General features: G+C 44.1%; 1 protein-coding gene across 1 annotated transcript; it reads right to left on the bottom strand.

Moving 5' to 3' along the window:
• Nucleotides 1–3115: 3115 nt before the first annotated feature.
• On the bottom strand, nucleotides 3116–19164 carry Vcp (valosin containing protein). Its single transcript, XM_076845862.1, has 17 exons — nucleotides 18860–19164; nucleotides 14633–14744; nucleotides 14278–14450; nucleotides 13066–13208; nucleotides 12507–12637; nucleotides 11772–11903; nucleotides 9215–9317; nucleotides 8504–8637; nucleotides 8290–8425; nucleotides 7832–7944; nucleotides 7283–7447; nucleotides 7060–7182; nucleotides 6528–6740; nucleotides 5885–6193; nucleotides 5209–5364; nucleotides 3923–4077; nucleotides 3116–3776 (listed from the first exon to the last, which is right to left on the bottom strand). The coding sequence occupies exons 1-17, from the start codon at nucleotides 18874–18876 to the stop codon at nucleotides 3671–3673; spliced, it is 2421 nt and encodes an 806-aa protein (XP_076701977.1). The 5' UTR covers nucleotides 18877–19164; the 3' UTR covers nucleotides 3116–3670.
• Between the last annotated feature and the right edge of the window lie 1357 nt (nucleotides 19165–20521).

Here is a 20521-nt window from a genome sequence, read left to right as displayed (position 1 = left end):
CTTTCTCTTCTCCTTACCACTAGTTTACCACCATCAAGGACTAGCTCATACTACCTCCAGAGCCTGCTTATTATTTTGTCATGGTATAGTTTCCCTTGCTTACAACCTTATTAACGGCACACTTTTCTGAGAGTATAGCTTTATTTATTTTGTTTTAAAGATAATTTGTTTTAAAGATTATTTTTTTTTTTAGTTGATGATAGACCTTTATTTATTTATATGCAGTGCTGAGAATCGAACCCAGTGCCTCACACATGCCAGGCAAATACACTACCACTGAGCCCCAGCCCAAGCCCCAAGAGTATGGCTTTAAAGAAACTGAAGCTATGTAAGATAAAAAGTCCAAACTCCCAAACCAGTGCTCTTTACATTCTACAATATTCACTCCAATTTGTATATTTTATTTGAATATTTAACAGCACTCAGAAGCTACATGATGTTGCTCTGCTTCCTCATTAAAATCCCTGTTCTATTTCATATTGTCCAAACCTATCTATAGTCTGAGTCTTGCTGGCAAAGGGCAGAGTTGAAGAACATTCCCCTCCACTACTATGGTCTCAAAACAATGTAATTTTGAATTTCCACTTGACATGGCAACAGTTAATGTCAATGCTTCTCTAAAGAGGCTTATGAAAAGTTCAAATTCTATATTCTTAAGTTTTTTAAAGGTTTCAGAAGGGGTAGGAAAGGCTTACAAACCACTTAACATTTGTCACAGTTCAGCTGAACTAATGTTTGGCAGGTCTGTGTTCTTTATGGGCACTGAGTATATAGGGGATCATCAGAGCAATTTATATCTTAGACCCAAATACATCGTAAAATGTTAGTTTTATAGTTCCACCTTTGCCTCTATAGTATATTGTTGGTTCTGTGATCTACTTGATGCCATAATCTTGGTCAAAACAATCCTCTACTCATAGCACTTATCCTATGGAAAGAAGTGCTTAGGGGCTGGGGTTGTGGCTCAAGTGATATCGAGTGCTTGCCTAGCACACGTGAGGCACTGGGTTCGATCCTCAGCACCACACTAAGATAAAGATATTGTATCCACCTAAAATTAAAAAATAAATATTTTTTTAAAAAAGTGCTTAGCTAATTAAGATCAAATTCCAGTTTTCTTGCCAGGCATGGTAGTACTGCCTCTAATCTCAGCTACTCAGAAGGTTGAGGCAGAAGGATCACCAAGTTCAAGGCCAGCCTAGGAAACTCATCTTTTGTCCCAAAGGGCTGGGGATATAGCTAAGTGGTAGAATGCTTGACTAACATTCATAAATGTTAAATCAATCCCCAGTACCAGTAATTATAATTTCTTTCTTTTTTTTGGGGGGGGGGTCATGCTGGGGATTGAACCCAGGATGCTCCTCGTGCATTCAAGGCAAGCATTCTACCAAATGAGCTATATCCCCAGCCCTCCAATTTTTTTGAGAACACAGAGGTAAGAAGTGGGGCTGGAATGGACTGCCTACACAATTTGCTTCTTGAAATTTCAAGTATGCAGGCTTCTGTAGGTGCAAGTTGACCAAACAGCCATTCATATTACTTTCTACAGTTTTGGAAGCATTTTCAATTCCTGTACCAGCTTGAGACCCCAAAATAAGCACTTCAATCTACAACTACACTGCTTCAAACATGAGTGCTAGAATTAGCAGCAGGTCTCCTGAGTACAAGTCTTCTCTTGTTTTTTTCTAAAGAATCTACAGAGGGGGCTAAGGTTATAGAACTTAGTAGTAGAGTTCAATCCCCAGCACCACCACCACAAAAAAAAAAAAAAAAAAAAAAAAGGAAAAGGAAAAGCAGAGGGTGCACAGAGAATATTCACTGATGTTGTTCAGTGATAGAGTACTGGTCTAATCCCAGTACCACAAACAAAAAAAACCTTTCCCAAAATAGCCTTGTCTTTGGCCCTCATTGAGGTCAGGCTGCCAACTCTCAGAGATGACAGTGTCAAAAGTCAGAGCAGAAAAAAAGACTGTTGAGAGGACCAGTAAGCTAAGGAGGACTAGTAACATTTAGTGAAGAAATCATCAAAGAAAATAAGGAATAGTCAATTCAAATTCCACCAGTGCAAAAATATCTACTCACAGCAAAAGTTCCAGAGATGTCCCAATTTAAAAATGATTTGTATGTAAAACCAGATAGAGGCTGGGTGCACACCTGTTAATCCCAGCAACTCCAAAGGCTGAGACAGGAGGATTCAAAGATTGCTTCAGCAACTGAGTGAGGCCCTAAGCAACTTAGTGAGACCTTGTCTCAAAATAAATAATATATATATATATAAATAAATAATTTATATATAAATAAAATATATTTATAAATAAAAGGCTGGGGGTATAGCTCAGTAGTAGAGAGTGAGTTCAATCCCCAGTACCACCAAAAAAAAAAAAAAAAAGTGGGGGAAAAGCAGAGGGGGCACAGAGAATATTCAAAAGCAGACATAAGATTACTATACTTGGGGCTGGGGATGTGGCTTAAGCGGTAGCGCGCTCACCTAGCATGCGTGCGGCCCAGGTTCGATCCTCAGCACCACATACAAAGATGTTGTGTCCGCCAAAAACTAAAAAATAAATATTAAAATTCTCTCTCTCCTCTCTCACTCTCTTTAAAAAAAAAAAAAAATTACTATACTTTTGCAACCCTAAGATTTTTAGAGAGTACTTTCAAATCTAGTTCTTGGTCAAGATAAGGTGGCTCTGGGCTGGGGTTGTAGCACAGTGGTGGAGTGCTTGCCTAGCATGTATGAAGCAGTAGATTCAATTCTCAGTGCCACATAAAAAATATTGGGTCCATCTACAACTAAAACTATTTAAAAAAAAAATAATAAGATAAGGGGGCTCTACAGGCCTAGCCTTACCATCCACACCAAATATTTAGGTAGAAAGATGCCACATTCTCCACAGATGCAGCTCCATCAGGCTGCTCCTGTTCCACGGCAAATCTATCCAGTGATAACTGCAGATACACAGTGAGCCAGCAGGAGATATCATACCAATGTTCATCAGTCAGAAAAGGGTGTGATCTTACCTCCAGGACTTCATTGGAATTGTGCCTTGTCAATGAGGGGTAGCCCAAGGCCCTTCCCAGAAAAAGAAGCAGGCACAAGGGCCAGGACTCAAGCTCCATTTTGACCCAACGTTTATTGTCCTTTTACAACATGTCAATTTTTGGTTTAAAAACTGCTTGTGATTAGTTTTCCAACAATAACTCAAAAGCATGTAAAATAAAATCAACCTACTCTCTATATAAACACCCAGCAACTGTGGCCCCTCACCCACCTACCCAGGTTGGCTACGGGAAGGGAGGGCTCCGGCAGCATTGAGTGACGTGCAGATGCTTTACTGTAGGAGTCAGTGGTAACACCTTGGTTCACACCCCACACAGATCCCCTGCACTGCCCCAAACTACAAGAGAAATGGTGTAGGCCCAAAGGCCCTTCTCCGTTGGTAATTCACTCTCCACCTCCCAAAAGAAAATCACTTTTATTTTATCACTTTTGTTTTGTATTTTTTGCAACAAAAAACCCCCTGTCCAGAGTCTGACTGGTAGCTCAACTGTTCAGACTGAGAAATGGAGCAGGCCCTGGGCGCACCCCTGGTCCCTCCTGGGCAAGCGCCCCCACCCCCAGGGAACAAGGTCCAACCAGGCCAGCTCGCAGCACGCTGGCCACCATCACTTAGCCGTACAGGTCATCATCATTATCTTCCGTGTACACACTGCCACCTGCGCCACCTCCACTGCCCTGACTAGGGCCAGCTCCACCCTGGTTCCCTGAAGGGAATCTGTATATTAAGAGAAAAGATAAAAAAAGAGGGTAAGGATAGGACCTGTGTAGGCTTTTCACTCTACATTCTTTAGGATTCTCGCCATCTTCTTTATACAGGTCCCCAAAGCAACTTAAGAACTGCCCACGGCCCCCAACCATTACCTGAAACTGCCAAAACCTCGACTCTGCTGAAGGGTTTGAGCAAACATTTCATACTTCCGAATGTCATTATCACTGACAGAACGACGGGCAAAGCGCATGGCTTCCTCAAAGTGATCTCTGCGGATCTCTGGCACTGGATCATCTTCTTCTACTTCCTATAAAAAAAATTGGTAAATACAGACCACCCTGGCTAGTTAAGACCCAGATTTGACTCTGTCCCTGGTCTCCCCACCCTTCTATTACTGCAGTAGCTTATTTGTCTCCTGGTCCTCAATCTAATCTGCCTAAGATACCAGACCAAACTTTCTAAAATTGAGTCACTGCTCTGCTCTAGAGAAGCCATTAGTCACATTAGTTTTAAAACTCGTCAATGGATTCTGGAAAAGGGAAAAGTGCAAGGATAGAAATCACATCAGTGTTTGTCAGGGTCTAATAAAGGGAGAAGATGCTGACTAAATGGTCTGAGGAAACTTTAACAGTGATAGTAGTTATAGAACTTAAATACACATCTGTCAAAAAGCATGGAAATTGTATCTAAAAAGGATGCAGTGCATATTACTGCATAAATATTATACCTCAATAAATCTAAAGTTCAAAAAGAAAATATCAAATGCTCTCAGGATTTACCACATTATTACTCCCTATGTAATGGCCTTACTTCCAGTAACACATGTGCTTAATTAAATAAACCTGGTTTTCCCAATTCCTGCAACCCTACTACTAGAGCGAGTTAATTGGGTTGTTTATCCCTTTATCCAAACTCTCTCAAACCCTATCTCTTCCACTGAGAGGCCACCCCCCATTGCTCTGGCTTACAAGTCTGCTTCCAATCATTAATACATCATTACTTTATAAGATTTCATTGAAGAAAGGAGAGATGTCACAGATCTCTTCCCAAAAGGTAAAAAAAAAAGCCACTTACTCATTTCTTTATTAAGTTACAAACATGGAACCATGATAAAGTGAGAAATAAGTCATCTTTATAGAGCTTACATTCAAAAATATTTTGGTAGGTTCCATGTCCTCTTTCCCCACTACCAGGGATAGAGCTATAGTTAAGTTTGAAATCTTGTTCCATTTGTTTGCTGCACAGTTATACTTTGATTTTCTTCGAGGAGGAAGGAAATACTGTGGTTTACCCCAGCATTCTCTCTTTAATGCCCTGACTCAATATTTTTTTCAGGCGGATAACCTTTCAAATATCTCGTATTCTCAACTCCAGGGCCCAGGGCACAGCAAAGACTGTTCCCTGGCTTCCCACACTGGCACCACTGATACAGACTCACCATGGCAGATGGGTTTGTCTGCCTCTCCCGTTCTCGCCTAATCTCACTCTCAATGGATTCACGAATGGCCAGCTTACAAGCACGTTGGCAAATCTCCGTCAGGTCTGCTCCAGAGAAGCCATTAGTCATCTTTGCCAGGAACTCCAAATCCACATCCTGAAAGCAGCAGCACAGCTACTTTAGAATTTAGCCTTTCATCTCCTGGGACATACTGATCTTCAGGCTCCCTAAGCACTTCCAACTTCAGTGTGCCCCATCTTCTGCCTCACCCATTTTTTAAAAATTATTTGGTACTGGGGATTGAACCATAGACACTTTACCACTGAGCTTCATCACCAGTCCTTTACTTAAAACAAAAACAAAACAAAAAAGGGGGGGCGTGCCAGGGATTGAACACAGGAACACTTAGGAATACTTAATCACTGAGCCACATCCCCAGCCCTTTTTTATTTTTTTCTTTTGAGAAAGGGTATCACTAAGTTGCAGGAGCTGGCCTCAAATTTGAAATTCCTCCTCCCTCAGCCTCCAGAGTTCCTGGGATTAAAGGAGTAAGCCACTACTATATCCAGCTCCTATTAGACCAGTCCTAACCCCAGAAATCCCCAATGGAACCCTGTCCAGAAACCAAAAAGCACTCCACACCAGCCTCACAAGGCCCTATGGCCCACAACCTTGCCTTGGCAACTGGGGACTTGCGCAGATTGGCCTTGAGGATGGCAACACGGGACTTCTCATCAGGCAGTGGGATGTAAATAAGCTGATCAAGGCGGCCAGGTCTTAGGATGGCAGGATCAATAATGTCAGGCCGATTGGTAGCGCCAATGATGAAAACATTCTTTTTTGTGGACATGCCATCCATTTCTGTCAGGATCTGGTTAATTACTCGGTCAGCAGCCCCACCACCATCTCCAATGTTACCACCACGAGCTTTGGCAATTGAATCCAGCTCATCAAAAAACAGCACACAAGGAGCAGCTTGGCGTGCCTGTGGAAGGAACAAAAACTTAGCATTAACACAACTGAGTCTCTCAGACCTAAGAAGGAAAAAAGTAATTTCCAATGTCCCAGACGAGGTGACAATAGTAAGATGATTTTTAAAAAATATTTATTTTTTAGTTATAGCTGGACACAATACCTTTCTATCCATCTATTTATTTATTTATATGTGGTTCTGAGAATCGAACCCAGGGCCTCACACGCACTAGGCGTACGCCACAACCCCAGCCCAGTAAGACTATTTTGACTCTCCCAAAGAATCAGTTTCTATTCTACCTTGCCCCCAAGCAAGTGAACAGATAGCCCAGCCTCTTATACCTTACCTTGTCAAAGATTTCCCTGACATTGGCCTCAGATTCTCCAAACCACATGGTGAGCAGTTCAGGACCCTTGATGGAGATGAAGTTGGCTTGGCATTCATTAGCAATAGCTTTAGCCAGCAAGGTTTTCCCACAGCCTGGAGGTCCATAGAATAGAACTCCCTTGGATGGTGTCATACCAAACTTAAGAAATTTGTCTGGGTGTTCTACAGGATACTAGAAGACAAAGGAAAGAAGATTCAAGGCTACCTCCATTTTTCCCCCCAGGGCCAAGGACCGAATTCAGGGCATTGTGCATGCCAGGCAAGCAATCCCCAATCCCATACCTTCATATTTTGAAAGAAACATAACCAAACAGAATCAATCCCTCTACCACTTTATGGTGCATTCTATGGGCTAAGAACCTGGCTACCTAGGAGCAGGTTTCTGAGTTGTGGTGTCACAACTCTAGCAGAGAATGTGCTGACACCCTGAGACCACTCAGGTCAATTACAACATACTGTGTCAGGGACTCTCCTAGACCAAGTTACCCTACCTGGACTAGCTCCTGAAGCTCACGTTTGACATCCTCCAGGCCCCCAATGTCTTCCCAGGTTACCTGTGGCACTTCTACCACAGTTTCCCGCAGTGCTGATGGGTTGCTCTGACTCAAGGCCCACTAAAAAGAAAAAAATAAATAAAAAGGGGGATGAGACTTCCCACGGGAGGGAAAGTGTATGTGTGTGTGTGTGTATCTCAGGTGGGGGTATAGTCCTTACCCGGAAATCATCCATAGTCACTGCCAGGGAGTTCATGACTTCAGCATCAATGGTCTCATCCTCTAAGTCAATTAGATCCATCTTCTTGCGGATGGCCTGCAGGGCAGCCTCTGAGCACAGAGCTGCTAAGTCAGCACCCACATGTCCATGAGTCTCATTGGCTACCTGCAGAAAGATATCTACTGATATCTACTGGGTCTCTAAGACCCAGCTGCCTTAGGAAACTTGAGGGATAAAGGAATCATGATCTCTTCCATATGCTTGAACACATACACTAGCAGACCCTCCACCAGTTGAGGTTTCAGTACTCAAGCCTGAATTTGGGCAGTGGAAATAAAGTTACCCCAACAATTCTAATTTACTCTATTGCATTATCACTAAAACACATCACTGTTTTCCTGGATTCAGTTTCAGATCATTTTCTTTCCCCTCCCTAGGAATCAAAACCAATCTCCTCCCATCTTAAGCTCATCTCTAATAATCAGTTCCTTGCAACTTCTTAGAAACAAAGATATCCTAATTCCTGGTCAGCCCTCATCAAGACTCCACCTGTTCCAGGTCTACGTCATCTGCCAGCTTCATGTTCTTGGTATGGATCTGAAGAATTTCCAAACGTCCTGTAGCATCAGGGATTCCAATATCTACTTCCCTGTCAAAGCGACCTGTGGGACAGTGCAGGGATCATTTCTGGGTCCAGAGGGAAGAAGGAACAGGCCTAAGGCAATCATCCACCTCACCCTCAGGCTTTCCTAGAATTAGCACTGAAGGTTTCATGACCTGGGAAACCTGGTTTGTCAGTCAAGACAAACAGGATGGTTGGTCATTTCAGATAAAAATAGGGAAAGGAAAAGAATCCCTGGGGCTCTATCATTGCAAAGAGCTTTAAGAAATCCTCAGGATTTGTTAACTTAGATAAGGACAGAGGTGGGATCATGGAGATTACATTCAGTAGAACTATAATCTCCCTATGAGCAAGGGTAGGGTTGAAAGAAATCTGGGGTCCTTACCAAATCGCCGTAGGGCTGGATCAATGCTATTGGGTCTGTTGGTTGCTGCCATAACTATTACATGTGCTCTCTGCTTTAGCCCATCCATAAGGGTCAATAACTGTGATACGATACGCCGCTCCACCTCCCCATGAGTCTGTCAAGACAAGATTATCTGGTAAGAAGCGAAATCAGGACCTTCCAGCCACCCACTATCCTTCAGGTAAGCTCCTACTTTCTCTCGTTTGGGAGCAATGGCATCTAGCTCATCGATGAATATGATAGCAGGAGCATTCTTTTCAGCCTCCTCAAAGGCTTTACGAAGGTTGCTCTCAGACTCACCAGCCAACTTGCTCATAATCTCAGGACCTGAAAGGATTTAGAAAGAAAATTTTAACAAAACTATACTAAATGAGAAATCAGTTCTCATTTTCCCAGCCTATAGAAACATCACGGGTAAGAAAGTGGTAACCTCTACAGCCAATATCCCAAGACAATCAGGGGCAGGCTGGAGAGAAGCCGAAGGACTCAGTACACTTTCCTCACAGAAGAGCCAAAAGTGTGAAGATGACAGCAGATGCTCTGGGACCACTGGTCAAAAGGAGGCAGTATACCAGTTGGACCTCTACCAGCTAAATACCATTCTCAGAGAGCCAAGTGATGTCAGCTCATCTTCCCCAAACCCTCTCAAATAATTGTGTGCCTTTTGATTTCTCATTTCAGTTTGCTCCTCCTAAATGTCTTTAGTCTGTTCACAATCTTTCTCAAGGGGGAAAAGGATAAGGAGCAACAGTATCTTTCACTTGTAGCTTATCTATCCAGTAATATACCCTACCAGAAGATGCCAAAGTATGTACAACTGCATGGATGCAAATGGACACTCGTCCATGAGCTCTTCAGCTCAAAGTTGGGTCTAGCCAGAGTCAAGATGAACCAAGACTTTTACCATTGATCAGGAAGAAAAAAGCTCCAGTCTCATTTGCCACAGCTCGGGCAATCAAGGTCTTCCCAGTCCCAGGAGGTCCATAGAGGAGAATTCCCCGAGGAGGCTAAGAACCAATACAGAGTGTGATTAGGTTCAGACTTTCATCTTCTCCCAACGCTACCCATCTTAAAATGGCTCAACTAGGACTCTAGAGAGGGTGAGAATCAGGGTTTAACCCTAACACCAATAAGAATAAGCCCTTGAGGAGGCTGGGTGTGGTGGTGCATGCCTGTAATAACAGTGGCTTAGGAGGCTGAGGTATGAGGATTGCCAAGTTCAAATCCAGCCTCAGCTACTTAGTGAGTCCCTAAGCAACAAACCAAGACCCTGTCTCAAAATAAAAAACAAGGGCTGGAGATGTGGCTCAAGCGGTAGTGCGCTCGCCTGGCATGAGTGCAGCCGGGGTTCGAACCTCAGCACCACATACAAACAAAGATGTTGTATCCGCCGAAAACTAAAACAAAAATAGATACTAAAAGTTCTCTCTCTTTAAAAATAAATAAATAACAAAAAAGGGGCTGGGGATATAGGGAAGCTGGCAGAGTGCTTGTCTTGCATGCACAAGGCTATGGTTCAATTTCCAGCACCACAAAAAAAAAGGGCTGGGGATGTGGCTCAGCGGTTAAGTGTCATTCCCCCGCCCTCCCCCGAGTTCAATCTCTGGCACCTCCCAAAAATAAACCTTTCATGGATATGGATGCAGCTCAGTAGTAGAATGCTTGCTTAGCACATGTAAGACCCTGGGTTCAATCCCTAGTATTACCAAAAAAAAAAGAAAGTAAATGACAGTAAATGCTGCTTAGGCAATTTACTTCAGGCCATACTCAGTCCTGCCAACACCAGAGAAAATATTGCTAAAAAGATGGCAACATTTATGAATGCAATTTCCACAGGAGACTAATAGCACAAAAACCACCCTAAGAGACTCTATTATAAGGGAGTTTAAAGATCCTGGGACTAGAATAAATTCAATCTTAAAGACAAAATGCCAAGGACCAGCTAAACCATTTAAAAAAAAACATATTTTTATTTCTTTTATTATTTCTATATTCTTCATTGTCAAAAGTTCATTCACTCTATAATCACAGTTTTCCAGAATTTATTATGATATCGGAATGCTTTTCCTTAGGGTCAACAACGGATATTCCTCTTTGAAACTATCTTTTCTGTGGCTCCACATACAGGCAGGATATTGAAACTACTCACATAGAAGATGAAATTACTTGTATAATGCTTACACGGCAAAGTACTAATTTCATCTTCAGTGTGTCCCACGATACAGAAAAGGTCAGAAAGCTACACTCTTAGATGAGTAGTACTGGACCACTAGCACTCTGCAAATTTCCTTAAAGTCTGCTTCTATTAAATGACAAAGTTCTTGAAATAAGGGCAAATTATGGTGAGAATTGTTTTTGGAGGCTCCATGAGGTTAAGAACTGCTTTTATATTTTTAAAGGTACACATACATGCTCAGTATAAAAGATTTGTGAGCCACGCACGGTGGCACACGCCTGTAATCCCAGTGACTCAGGGGGCTGAGGCAGGAGATTGAGAGTTCAAAGCCAGCCTCAGCAACAGCGAGATGCTGAGAACCCAGTAAGACCCTATCTGTAAATAAAATACAAAAAAGGGCTGGGGATATGCCTCAGTGGTTGAGTGTCCCCGAGTTCAATCCCCAGTACCAAAAGAAAAAAAAAAAATACATGTGAGCCAGACCCAGTGGTACACACCTGTAATCCCAATAGCTGGGGAAGCTGAGGGCAGAATTTTAAGTTCAAAGCCAGCCCCAGCAACTTAGTTGAGACCCTTTCTCTAAATAAAATATAAAAAGGGGCTGGAGTTGTAACTCAGTGGTGGAGCGCTTGGCTAGCATGTGTGAAGCACTAGGTTCAATTCTCAGTTCTGCATATAAATAAATGAATAAAATAAAGGTGCATTAACATCTAAAAAAATATTTTAAAGAGGGGGGCCTAGGGCTGTGGTTCAGTGGTTAAATGCCCTGGGTTCAATTCCCAGTTTAAAAAAAAACATAATTAGTTTGTCTTTTCTTTTTTTGGTACTGGGGATTGAACCCAGGGGCGCTCTACCACTGAACAACATCCTAGCACTTTTATTATTTCCTTTTTTTCCCCAACATTTTTTATACCTTTATAAAATCCAGTGACTCGCACATACTAGGCAAGCGCCTGACCACTGAGCCACAACCAGAGGCCCCTTTTAGACAGTCTCACTGAATTACTTAGGGCCTCACTAATTTGCTGAGGCTAGCCTCAAACTTGCAATCCTCCTACCTTAGCCTCCCAAATTGCTGGGATTACAGATGTGTGCCACCACATCCAGCTAGCCTGCTATTCTTGACCATCAGTAGCTTTAATAAATTTAGAGCTTTCTACAAAACCAACTAAGATAACAATGCCCCTCTAATCCAAGCCATAAGTGAAAACAGTCCGAGGATTAGACATTGGGTAGACATTAATTACCATCCTAGACTAGAACCCACAAAGCCCAGGAAGCTCACCTTCACGCCAATTGCCTTAAAGAGTGCAGGGTGTCTCAGAGGAAGCTCCACCATCTCCTTTATCTGAGCTAGTTGCTTCCTACAGCCACCAATGTCATCATAGCCTACTTCATTCAAGGACTCTTCCTCATCCTGAACATGGGAGAGACAAAGAAAGGAGAAGGCAGGAATATTTTATCAGCTAAAATTAAGAGTTTCTCCAAATAATTCCATTAACTGGTGTGGAAAAATCTGCTGTATGAATATGACAAGATTCTTGTCTAAAGGGATCTTGCATTAAAGAACTACTTCAAAAATTCCAAGGCACAGTCCTTTCCTCTCCCACAGCCCTTACTCTTTCTGGAAAGGACTCTCTAAAACCTAAAACTAGAAACTCTGGGAATGGGGCACAAGCCTGGATGCCATCCATTAGCTTCATTTCAAAAATTATTCCAGGGCTGCTGACAGTTCAGTTGCAGAGCACTTGACTAGAGTACACAAAGCCCTGGGTTTGATCCTCAGTGCCACAAGAAAAAAAGAAAAAAATATTCCAATCTGTTATAACTTTTAGGTTCAATCTAAAATTCCTGGTATTGGGTTCTCCAAAAAACACATGGGCCCAGAAATGTACATCGGGGAGGTTTCCTCACTTCCAGAAGCAGCTAAGACCACAAAGCACCCAGTCTCAACAGTTGCAACATGACTCCCACACTATATACAACGAAACTGGGTACTAGGGCCAGGGAGCAAACTCACCTCTCGTTTGATAGGCTCTCCTTCACAGTGGATCACTGTGTCTGGAGCAACAATGCAATAAGGGCTGGGATCTGTCTCCACTACTTTGAACTCCACAGCACGCATCCCACCACGGACAAGGAAAATGTCCCCTAAAAGAGCAAGCAGTAAAAGTGCAGTTAGAGGTCAACTACCAGACCAAATGAGAATTCCTTAAGGTCTAAAATGGCAAATCACTACATATTGCCCTATTCTGCCCCACTCCACCTCTCCTTGTCTCAGTAAAGCCCATGAAATATAATTTCCAGGGTAGAGACAGACCAAGCTTTCACTACTATTACCATCAATGGTAGAGTTGTGCACTTTTTAACTATAACACAGCTAAAATGAACCACCTTCTCACTTCAGAGACACGAGAGGACAAGAGGACAGCTTACTCTTTGGGAACACAGAGGCAGAGAAGACACACGGTAAGATATATGTTACACACATATATGTGAAAATGAGAAAAAGATATTCCAATACTCTAAAGTATTCCCACAAACATTCTTAAAACTCAGTTCCTAGAATTATCTCTCACCTTTCCGGATGGGCCGATAAGCTTCCAGGAAGTACGGCTTAAGGTATACCTCAAAGAGATTGCCAGTGATGCCTTCCACTGTGTCATCGATGGGTAGCACATGGATACGTTTGCCGTACTTCACATCAGGGCATGGCTGGATGCTGAGGATGACAAGCAGACTCCACATTACCAACCACACTGCAGCCCCAAGCACTGGGCGTCCGAAAGGGCCTGGCACAGACAGCTGATGGCAAGCGAAAAAGAAAAGGCAGGGATGGCTTTAGGTGAAGAGAGGAAGGAGAGCAGGATTGGAGTGAAGGCAAAGGAACAGCAAAGCAGAACTAAGACAGGTCACACTCAGGGTAGGGTAGCAAAAGCTACTAAAAGAGGCTACTAGGGCAGCCCACTCCTAATCAGTGAGCCAAAATTAAGAACATTTGGAAGTCCCACCAAAAAAGACACATATAACCCTACTACTGGAGTCTTCAGTGAATGACATCCAAGGATGATTCCTTCTAGCTAATACTAGTGACTTAATAATACAAGAGAGGCCTTAGTCAGACAAGTGTCATGGTCAGGGAAATAGAAGTGAAAAAATAATCTCAGCCACATGGTCAGAAAATCTTCAGAAAGTGATAAGCATCCTCAGGAAGAAGAGTCCATGAAAAATAATCAGAAGCCTTAGATGATCTTAGCCAAGTGACTGGTAGTTGGGGAAGCCTCTCATTTACATTTATATAGGAACAAGCAAAATCACTCACACTGAAGCTATCCTGGGTCTGGCTCCAACCATACCACTCTCCTAGATTAACTTACATCCTTAAAAGAACCATTAGAAGCCCACCTTCCATACGCTTCCCACCTCATTCTAGCCCCATCACAAACCATTCATTGAACACAGTAGTAAATAAGGAGGCTATTTGGCAGCTATATACCCTCATCCTAAGATATGATGGCTTATACCTCTAATAAGAAAAAACAAAGGCATCAAGAGTCATAGAAACATCAACTTGTCTCATGGGCTATGCAGAGGTAGATTTTGAAGTCCAGGAAGACAGAACTAAAACCCAAAGAGAACCCTGAAGCATAGGTCCTCCGGTGGCCAGGTGGCTTCCTGTATCAGCAGCTGCCAAGGAAATCATACTGACTGTAACATAGGGGAATACTGCCTTTAATGCAGGATGTCTCTGACCTCCCATCCCTGAGGGGCCAAGAACCCCACACACACACCTGATGACATCCCCTAGGCGAACACGAAGGTTATTCCGAACAACTCTATTCATTCGAATCTTCTCATCAGAACATGTGTCATCAGAAAGCACAATGCACACAGCTTCCCGCCTCTTCTTTCCTTTCAGCAACACTGTGTCACCTCGGAACAACTGCAGTTCATCCATCTTGGGCTAAGGAAAGAAGGTTAAGGCCTTTGGGTCACTGGGCAAAATGGGGTAAGCAGCAGCCCTGGAGACTGGGATTCCCAGTAAACCCCACTCTATCTGCTGCCACTGTAAGAAAAATGAGAAAAGAAACCTGGGGAAATCCCTCCAGTGGAATAAAGAAAGACTGGAGTGTCTACCCAACTTACCTGGGACAAGGATACCACACTGTTGTCCTCATTGATGGCTTCATCAACAATCAACCGATTGGGACGGTTCTTCTGTTTGAGAATGGCTGTTGATAAGTCATCACCCTTTGAACTAGAAGGAGGAAACAAAGTCAGTTCCAATAGATACCCCATATCTAGAGGCCCCAACAATCTCCAAAAAACATACACTTAGGAAACAAAGTGGATAGGTGAAGGTATTCCTATAGAGAGCTCAGATGAAAGAAATTCAATCAAGAAAACAAGGAGCAGTATCCAGTTATATTACATTCCTCATTCTATTAACTCTAATAATTAAGAGAAATGAAAATAAGTCTTAAAACTGTATAAAGCATCAGTTCAGAGCAGGAGCGATGCAGTCAGACCTATCTGAATCCCAACACTGCCAATGTTTAATTGCAACACTGGGCAAGTTAGTTAATCTCTCTGGACTTTGATGTCCTCATCTGTAAAATGGGGACTGCAGTAGTACCTATTTCAAGAGATTTACCTTTTTAAAAGAATTTTTAAATAAATAAATAAATAATAAAAAGATTTACCATTTTAAGTGAGATAATGAGTGTAAATACTCAACACAATGCCTGTAACAAGGTTCTAATGGTCATCATGATTAGCACTCCAAAGCAAAACACAAGCTCTTTTTTATGCTAACCTTCCCCAAGGAATAAAATGAGCTAGACAACTTCCCTTAGGGGCCTGGGGACACCAAGTCTCACCAAGCAAGCTGGGGAACAATGAAGCAGAATTATTAGCACTACTCTCCTCACAAGATAGACCTGTTCAATGCCAGAGCTTTCCCAAGTACCACAAGAATACCAAGCACAGGCAGGTGTAGTGGCTGCACGCCTATAATCCCAAAGACTTGGAAGGCGGAGGCAAGAGGATCCTTGGTCTGTTCTAAGTCAGCCCAGCCTACTTAGCAAGGCCCTCTCAAAATAAATAAATAAATATTTTTTTAAAAAGCAGATAGAGATGTAGCTGCGTGACAAAGTGCCCCTAGGTTCAATCATAGTATCAACACACACACACACACACACACACACACACACACACGGAAGAAAAAGAAAACCAAGCACACAAAAACTATCATATTCAGAAAAAACATTTAACAGTCTAGAACCTTCAGAAAGAGGTTCAAAATTGGGCAGGGGTTCTACATGTCTCAGCTACTTGAGAGACTGAGGAATAGGATCTCAAGTTGGGAGATCAGCCTGGTCAAAATAAAAAGTATTTTAAAAGGTCTAGGAATGTACTCAGAGAAGAGTGCTTGCCTGGCATATGTGAGGCCCTGGTTCAATCCCCAGGAAAGAGGCAGGCAGGCAATTAGTCAGAATCAAGTCTAAAGGAACTTCACAGTAATTTCTGCAAAGGCACACAACTTCATAGAGTTTGTTCATCAAGTCAAAACCAAGAAATGCTAAAACATGGGACAAATTCAAATTAAGGTTGCCAGAGTCTAAACTCAATTTCTTTCACTTCCTAGAAGCTAGGACCATTCACCAAATAGTGAATGAAAACAATTTTTTAGCTAGCTCTCTCCATCACATACTAGATTCAATGGGCTCTCCCTTTGAAGAGTTACCTCTTCTCACTAAGGTTGGGCAAATGTGTTAACCAAAGAAAAAATAGAACTATTTCTTCATTCAACAATTGACTACTGTAATCCAGGTACTGTTCTAGGAGCTAGGAATATTGCTAACAAAATAGTATTGCCATTAGATATACTTTCACAATTTGGAAAATAGATAAGATGCATGGGCTCTAGAATATCAAATAAATCCATTCATTTTACAAAGTGGTAAGCTCTCTGCTAATCTTCACTCTGGTTTGTTGTTTTTGTTTTGGGTTTTTTGTTGTTGTTGTTGTTTGGTACCTGGGATTGAACCCAGGAACATTCGGCCACTGAGCCACATCCCCAGCCCTTTTTAATATTTTATTTAGAAACAGGGACTCACTGAAATTTTAGGGCCTAAGTTGCTGAGGCTGGTTCTGAATTCACGATCCTCCTGCCTCAGCCTCTGGAGTCACTAGGATTACAAGCATGCATCATCACATCTGGCTGGTTCTATCTTTACTACTGCTTTTAAACTAATTTCCAATAGTAGTTTCCTCATCTGTAACTTTACTCCCCCGTCCTAAAAGTGTGCCATTCTGTGCACAGTGCTGCAGAGCAGGTAGACTCTTTCAAAAATTATCAACACTCTAGCATGGGCAATGTGACTGCCCAGGGCAACCTATGTAAACTTACCAGTTCTCCTGCCTACCCCCAACCCATCAAAATACCATCCTATACTCCCCCCCAAGGACTGCCCATCTTCCTGTTTGATTTACAAGACTGGGGCTGGAAAAAAATAAAATGCCAGTTGCTTCAAGTCATCACAGTTTGTATATTAACCTCAAAACTGCATTCTAGAAAAACCTCCCATATGCCTACCATTACTGACCCTACCTCTAAAGAGTGATATGCCCTTCACTTAAGGTAAAAACCTCTAAGACAGGCACAGTGGCACACACCTGTAATCCCAGCAACTCAGGAGGCTGAGGCAGGAGGATCAAAAGTTCGAAATCAGCCTCAGCAACTCGGCAAGACCTTGTCTCAAAATAAAAAGGACTGGAGAGCCGGGTGTGGTGGCACACACCTGTAATTCCAGCAAAGGAGAAGGCTGAGGCAGAAGGGTCACAAGTTGGAGGCCAGCCTCAGAACCTTAGCGAAGCCCTAAGCAACTTAGCAAGACCCTGTCTCAAGGAGAGAAAAAAGTGGGAGGGCAGGGGAGACAGGGATGTGCTCAGTGGTTAAACCACCTCTTGGTCCAATCCCTGGTACCAAAACCAAACAAAAGACCTCTAATTCCTTGTCTGTGGAGATCAGTAAAAGAGTGAATTCAGCCTGAACATAGGCTAACAGCAATTCTGGAGGTTCTTTGGGAACATTCCCCATTGTCCTATGCATGACTCAGGTCCTTTCCAGAACCAACAGACCACAGGAGACTTGGAGGAGATTCAGTAAATCATTAAGATGACCTAGAGGTGAGAAACTGCTAGTGATTCCAGGTTACAAGAATTTTAGATTTTTAGTTTTGAAAAGCAGAGGCTAGCTGGATATAACCTGAGAGCCAATTTTAGGTATCAACAATCACCTTTTTAATTAAGCAACTGAGTAATACTTCATCCCAATTCAGAAACTTGAGAAAAAGGAACACACCTCAAAACACTAACAGGAAGGTGATTTACATACAAGTTTTCAGTAGAACGTGGTTTTTTTGTTTTGTTTTGTTTTTTTGTAACTAAACCTCTAGATTCTAGGCAGAATAGGCTGAGGTGGCCAGGTTTTATCTGATGCTTTCCTGAGAGATGAAGGTAGGGCCAGAAACCCCCAAGGCCCAGAGAATTTCTCTAGGTGGCTGTTTCAGAAAAGGGGCGTGTGTCTTTTCCCTGAAGGGTTTGGGCAACTCCAACCTGCAAGTCACGAAAGCTTAAGTGTAGGGAAGCCCACAAAACATAAACTGAGCTTCAAACTTTAGCAAGAACCTCTCTAGAGCCTCCTCGTAGGCCTAAAGTAGGAAGATGGCCAGAGGCGAAAGGCAGGGGCTGCCCTTTCCTGAACAGGCCCTCACAACTCAGGTGGCTGAGGATGCCAACCTCGGGCCAAGTAGTCCCAGCTCCAAAAGGGCCAGTGTGAGCTTTCCTGAGCTCGCTGGGACTTCCCCCGCCCGGAACCGCAGCCTGAGTCTCAAGGCTCCAGAGGCCTTCACGTGGCCCAAAGTCCACGCCCACCGGGCCCAGTTGGGGCTGCGGGCTCGTGGGGCCTGCTCTCTTCGTGGGCCCAGGGTCGTCCAAGGGTGGTACACGGATTCGCAGACCGGTGCCTCAAGGCCCTGGGGCTCCGCGCAAGCAGCGTGAGACATAAGACCTCACTACGCCGGGGCCGCAGTTCCGAGACGGTCAATCAGGCCGGCCGGGGCCTGCATGACACAGCACGATCTCGCCCAGGCTCCGACCCGGGCCCAACACAAGCACAGTCAAGGTGGCGCGCTGGGACGCGGGCCCACGGGCCCTCGTTTGCCCGCTTCCTCTCCTTTCCTCTCCCACCTTCCCGGTCTCCACCTCTCAGACGCGCCCCCGGCCAGGCCCGACCGGGGCCTACCCAGCGCGGCGGATCCCGCGGTGCGCGCCCCCGCAGCTAGCTGGCGGGCGCGCGCACACACTCACTCGGCTCCAGAGGCCATGGCGCGCGCCTCTCCCGGTCGGCAGCTGTGGCGGCCCGCGGGTAACGGCTACAAGAGTGGCAGGCGACCGACTGGGCCGGGGCTAGGCTCTCCCAGGCTGGGGGAGGGATGGCGAGCAGCAGCTACAAACCCACAGGGGGCCTCCCTCTCGCTTCCTCCCAGCGGCACTCGGGCTGCGGGCGGGCGGGAGACGCTGGCTGATTCGCGAGGAGGCAGCGGCAGCGAAGACTCCAACGACGGCTGCAAACGCTTAGCTGAGACTGAGTCGAGAAAAGCCGAATCATCGGAAGGAAAGCCGCTCTCACTTCAGCCAATCAGCGCCTGCCCTGGGAACTCGCGCCCGCCTCTCCGCGCCTCTCCCCAGCAACCCAGAGACCACAGCCAATCAGAAAATTCGCTTATGGCCTGGGTCCCGCCTCAGGGATACAACACGCCTAGTAACGCCACGTCAATTGGTCGCAACGCTACGCTTCCTCGACGGATTGTGAGTCTAAACCAATCAGCGGAAGAAACTAGGCCAGATCGACTAGTAAAAGGAGAGCCTTTAAGCCTTTGGAGGCGGACTCTCCCACTTGGCTCCAGTTCATTGGCTTCCGAGTTTATCCCCCTGGAAGAACCTGGCACAATGGATTTAACTCTTCTATTTAGTCTAGTTCTGTTGTAGTGATAATCCACAGTTTCTCCACAAACCTAGGGATCCTTTTATTTAATCACCACACAAACACTTCTTGATTCTTTAAAACACTGGCACCAAGCCAGGTGCCATGGCGCATGCCCAGCAATTTGGAAAACTGAGGCACGAGGATAGCAAATTCAAGACCAGCCTCAGCAACTTAGTGAGATCCTAAGCCATGTGGACAGTCTCAAAGTAAAAATATAAAAATAAATAAATAAAAAAGAATGGGGATGTGATTCAGTCGTTAAGTGCAACTGAATTCAATTGCGAGCACCAAAAAACAAAATCAAAATACTGGCACCAGCAACCCCTACTCTGGCTCTTTTGACTAGCACCCCAGCTTTTCATCCGGGCTACCTCATTGTCATTGCACCCTCCCCAACAGTTAATCCCACGAGTTAAGGGAGGAGTGCTTCCCTTACCATAGAGTATTAATATTGATGCCTGGAGGAGAGCACATTCAGAGTCCAAAGAAGTCAAAAGGCAGCCACAGAACACAAAGCAGAGCCAATATCATCCAAGGCAGCAAGAAAATTACATACTGAAATTAGAAGTCCCTCGGTTACAATGACAGTTGGCCCTGACTGGCGTCAATAGGGTTCTTTGGGGCTTGCTGACTCAAATCACACTTCACCCCCATCCACACAGACAAGTTTGACTGAAATGAGTTCAATTTCTAGAATTTAGAATTAGGAAGTAGGTGAGGAGTCATTGATAGACTCAGAGATCTGGTTGTCCCTCCTCAGTATTAAGAACCTGCCCTTAACTTGAAAAGCCTGTCTAGGTCACCCTCCATACCTAACTCCTATCACCTAGCACAGGATTTGGGCTTTGGGTCTGGAAAGAACTAAGGCACTGAATGAGGATTAGTGTAGTCTTTCCATCATAGCTAGGCCTCCAGCTCATAAGACAGATGATGTTGAGAGGATGGGAGTTCATATACAAGGCCTGGATTTAATCGCTAGCACC

This window comes from Callospermophilus lateralis, chromosome 2 (assembly GCF_048772815.1).
Source record: "Callospermophilus lateralis isolate mCalLat2 chromosome 2, mCalLat2.hap1, whole genome shotgun sequence".
In the NCBI taxonomy this organism is placed as follows: domain Eukaryota; kingdom Metazoa; phylum Chordata; class Mammalia; order Rodentia; family Sciuridae; genus Callospermophilus; species Callospermophilus lateralis.
Note: the sequence above shows the minus strand (reverse complement) of the source record. Positions and strands in the feature narration are given on the sequence as shown.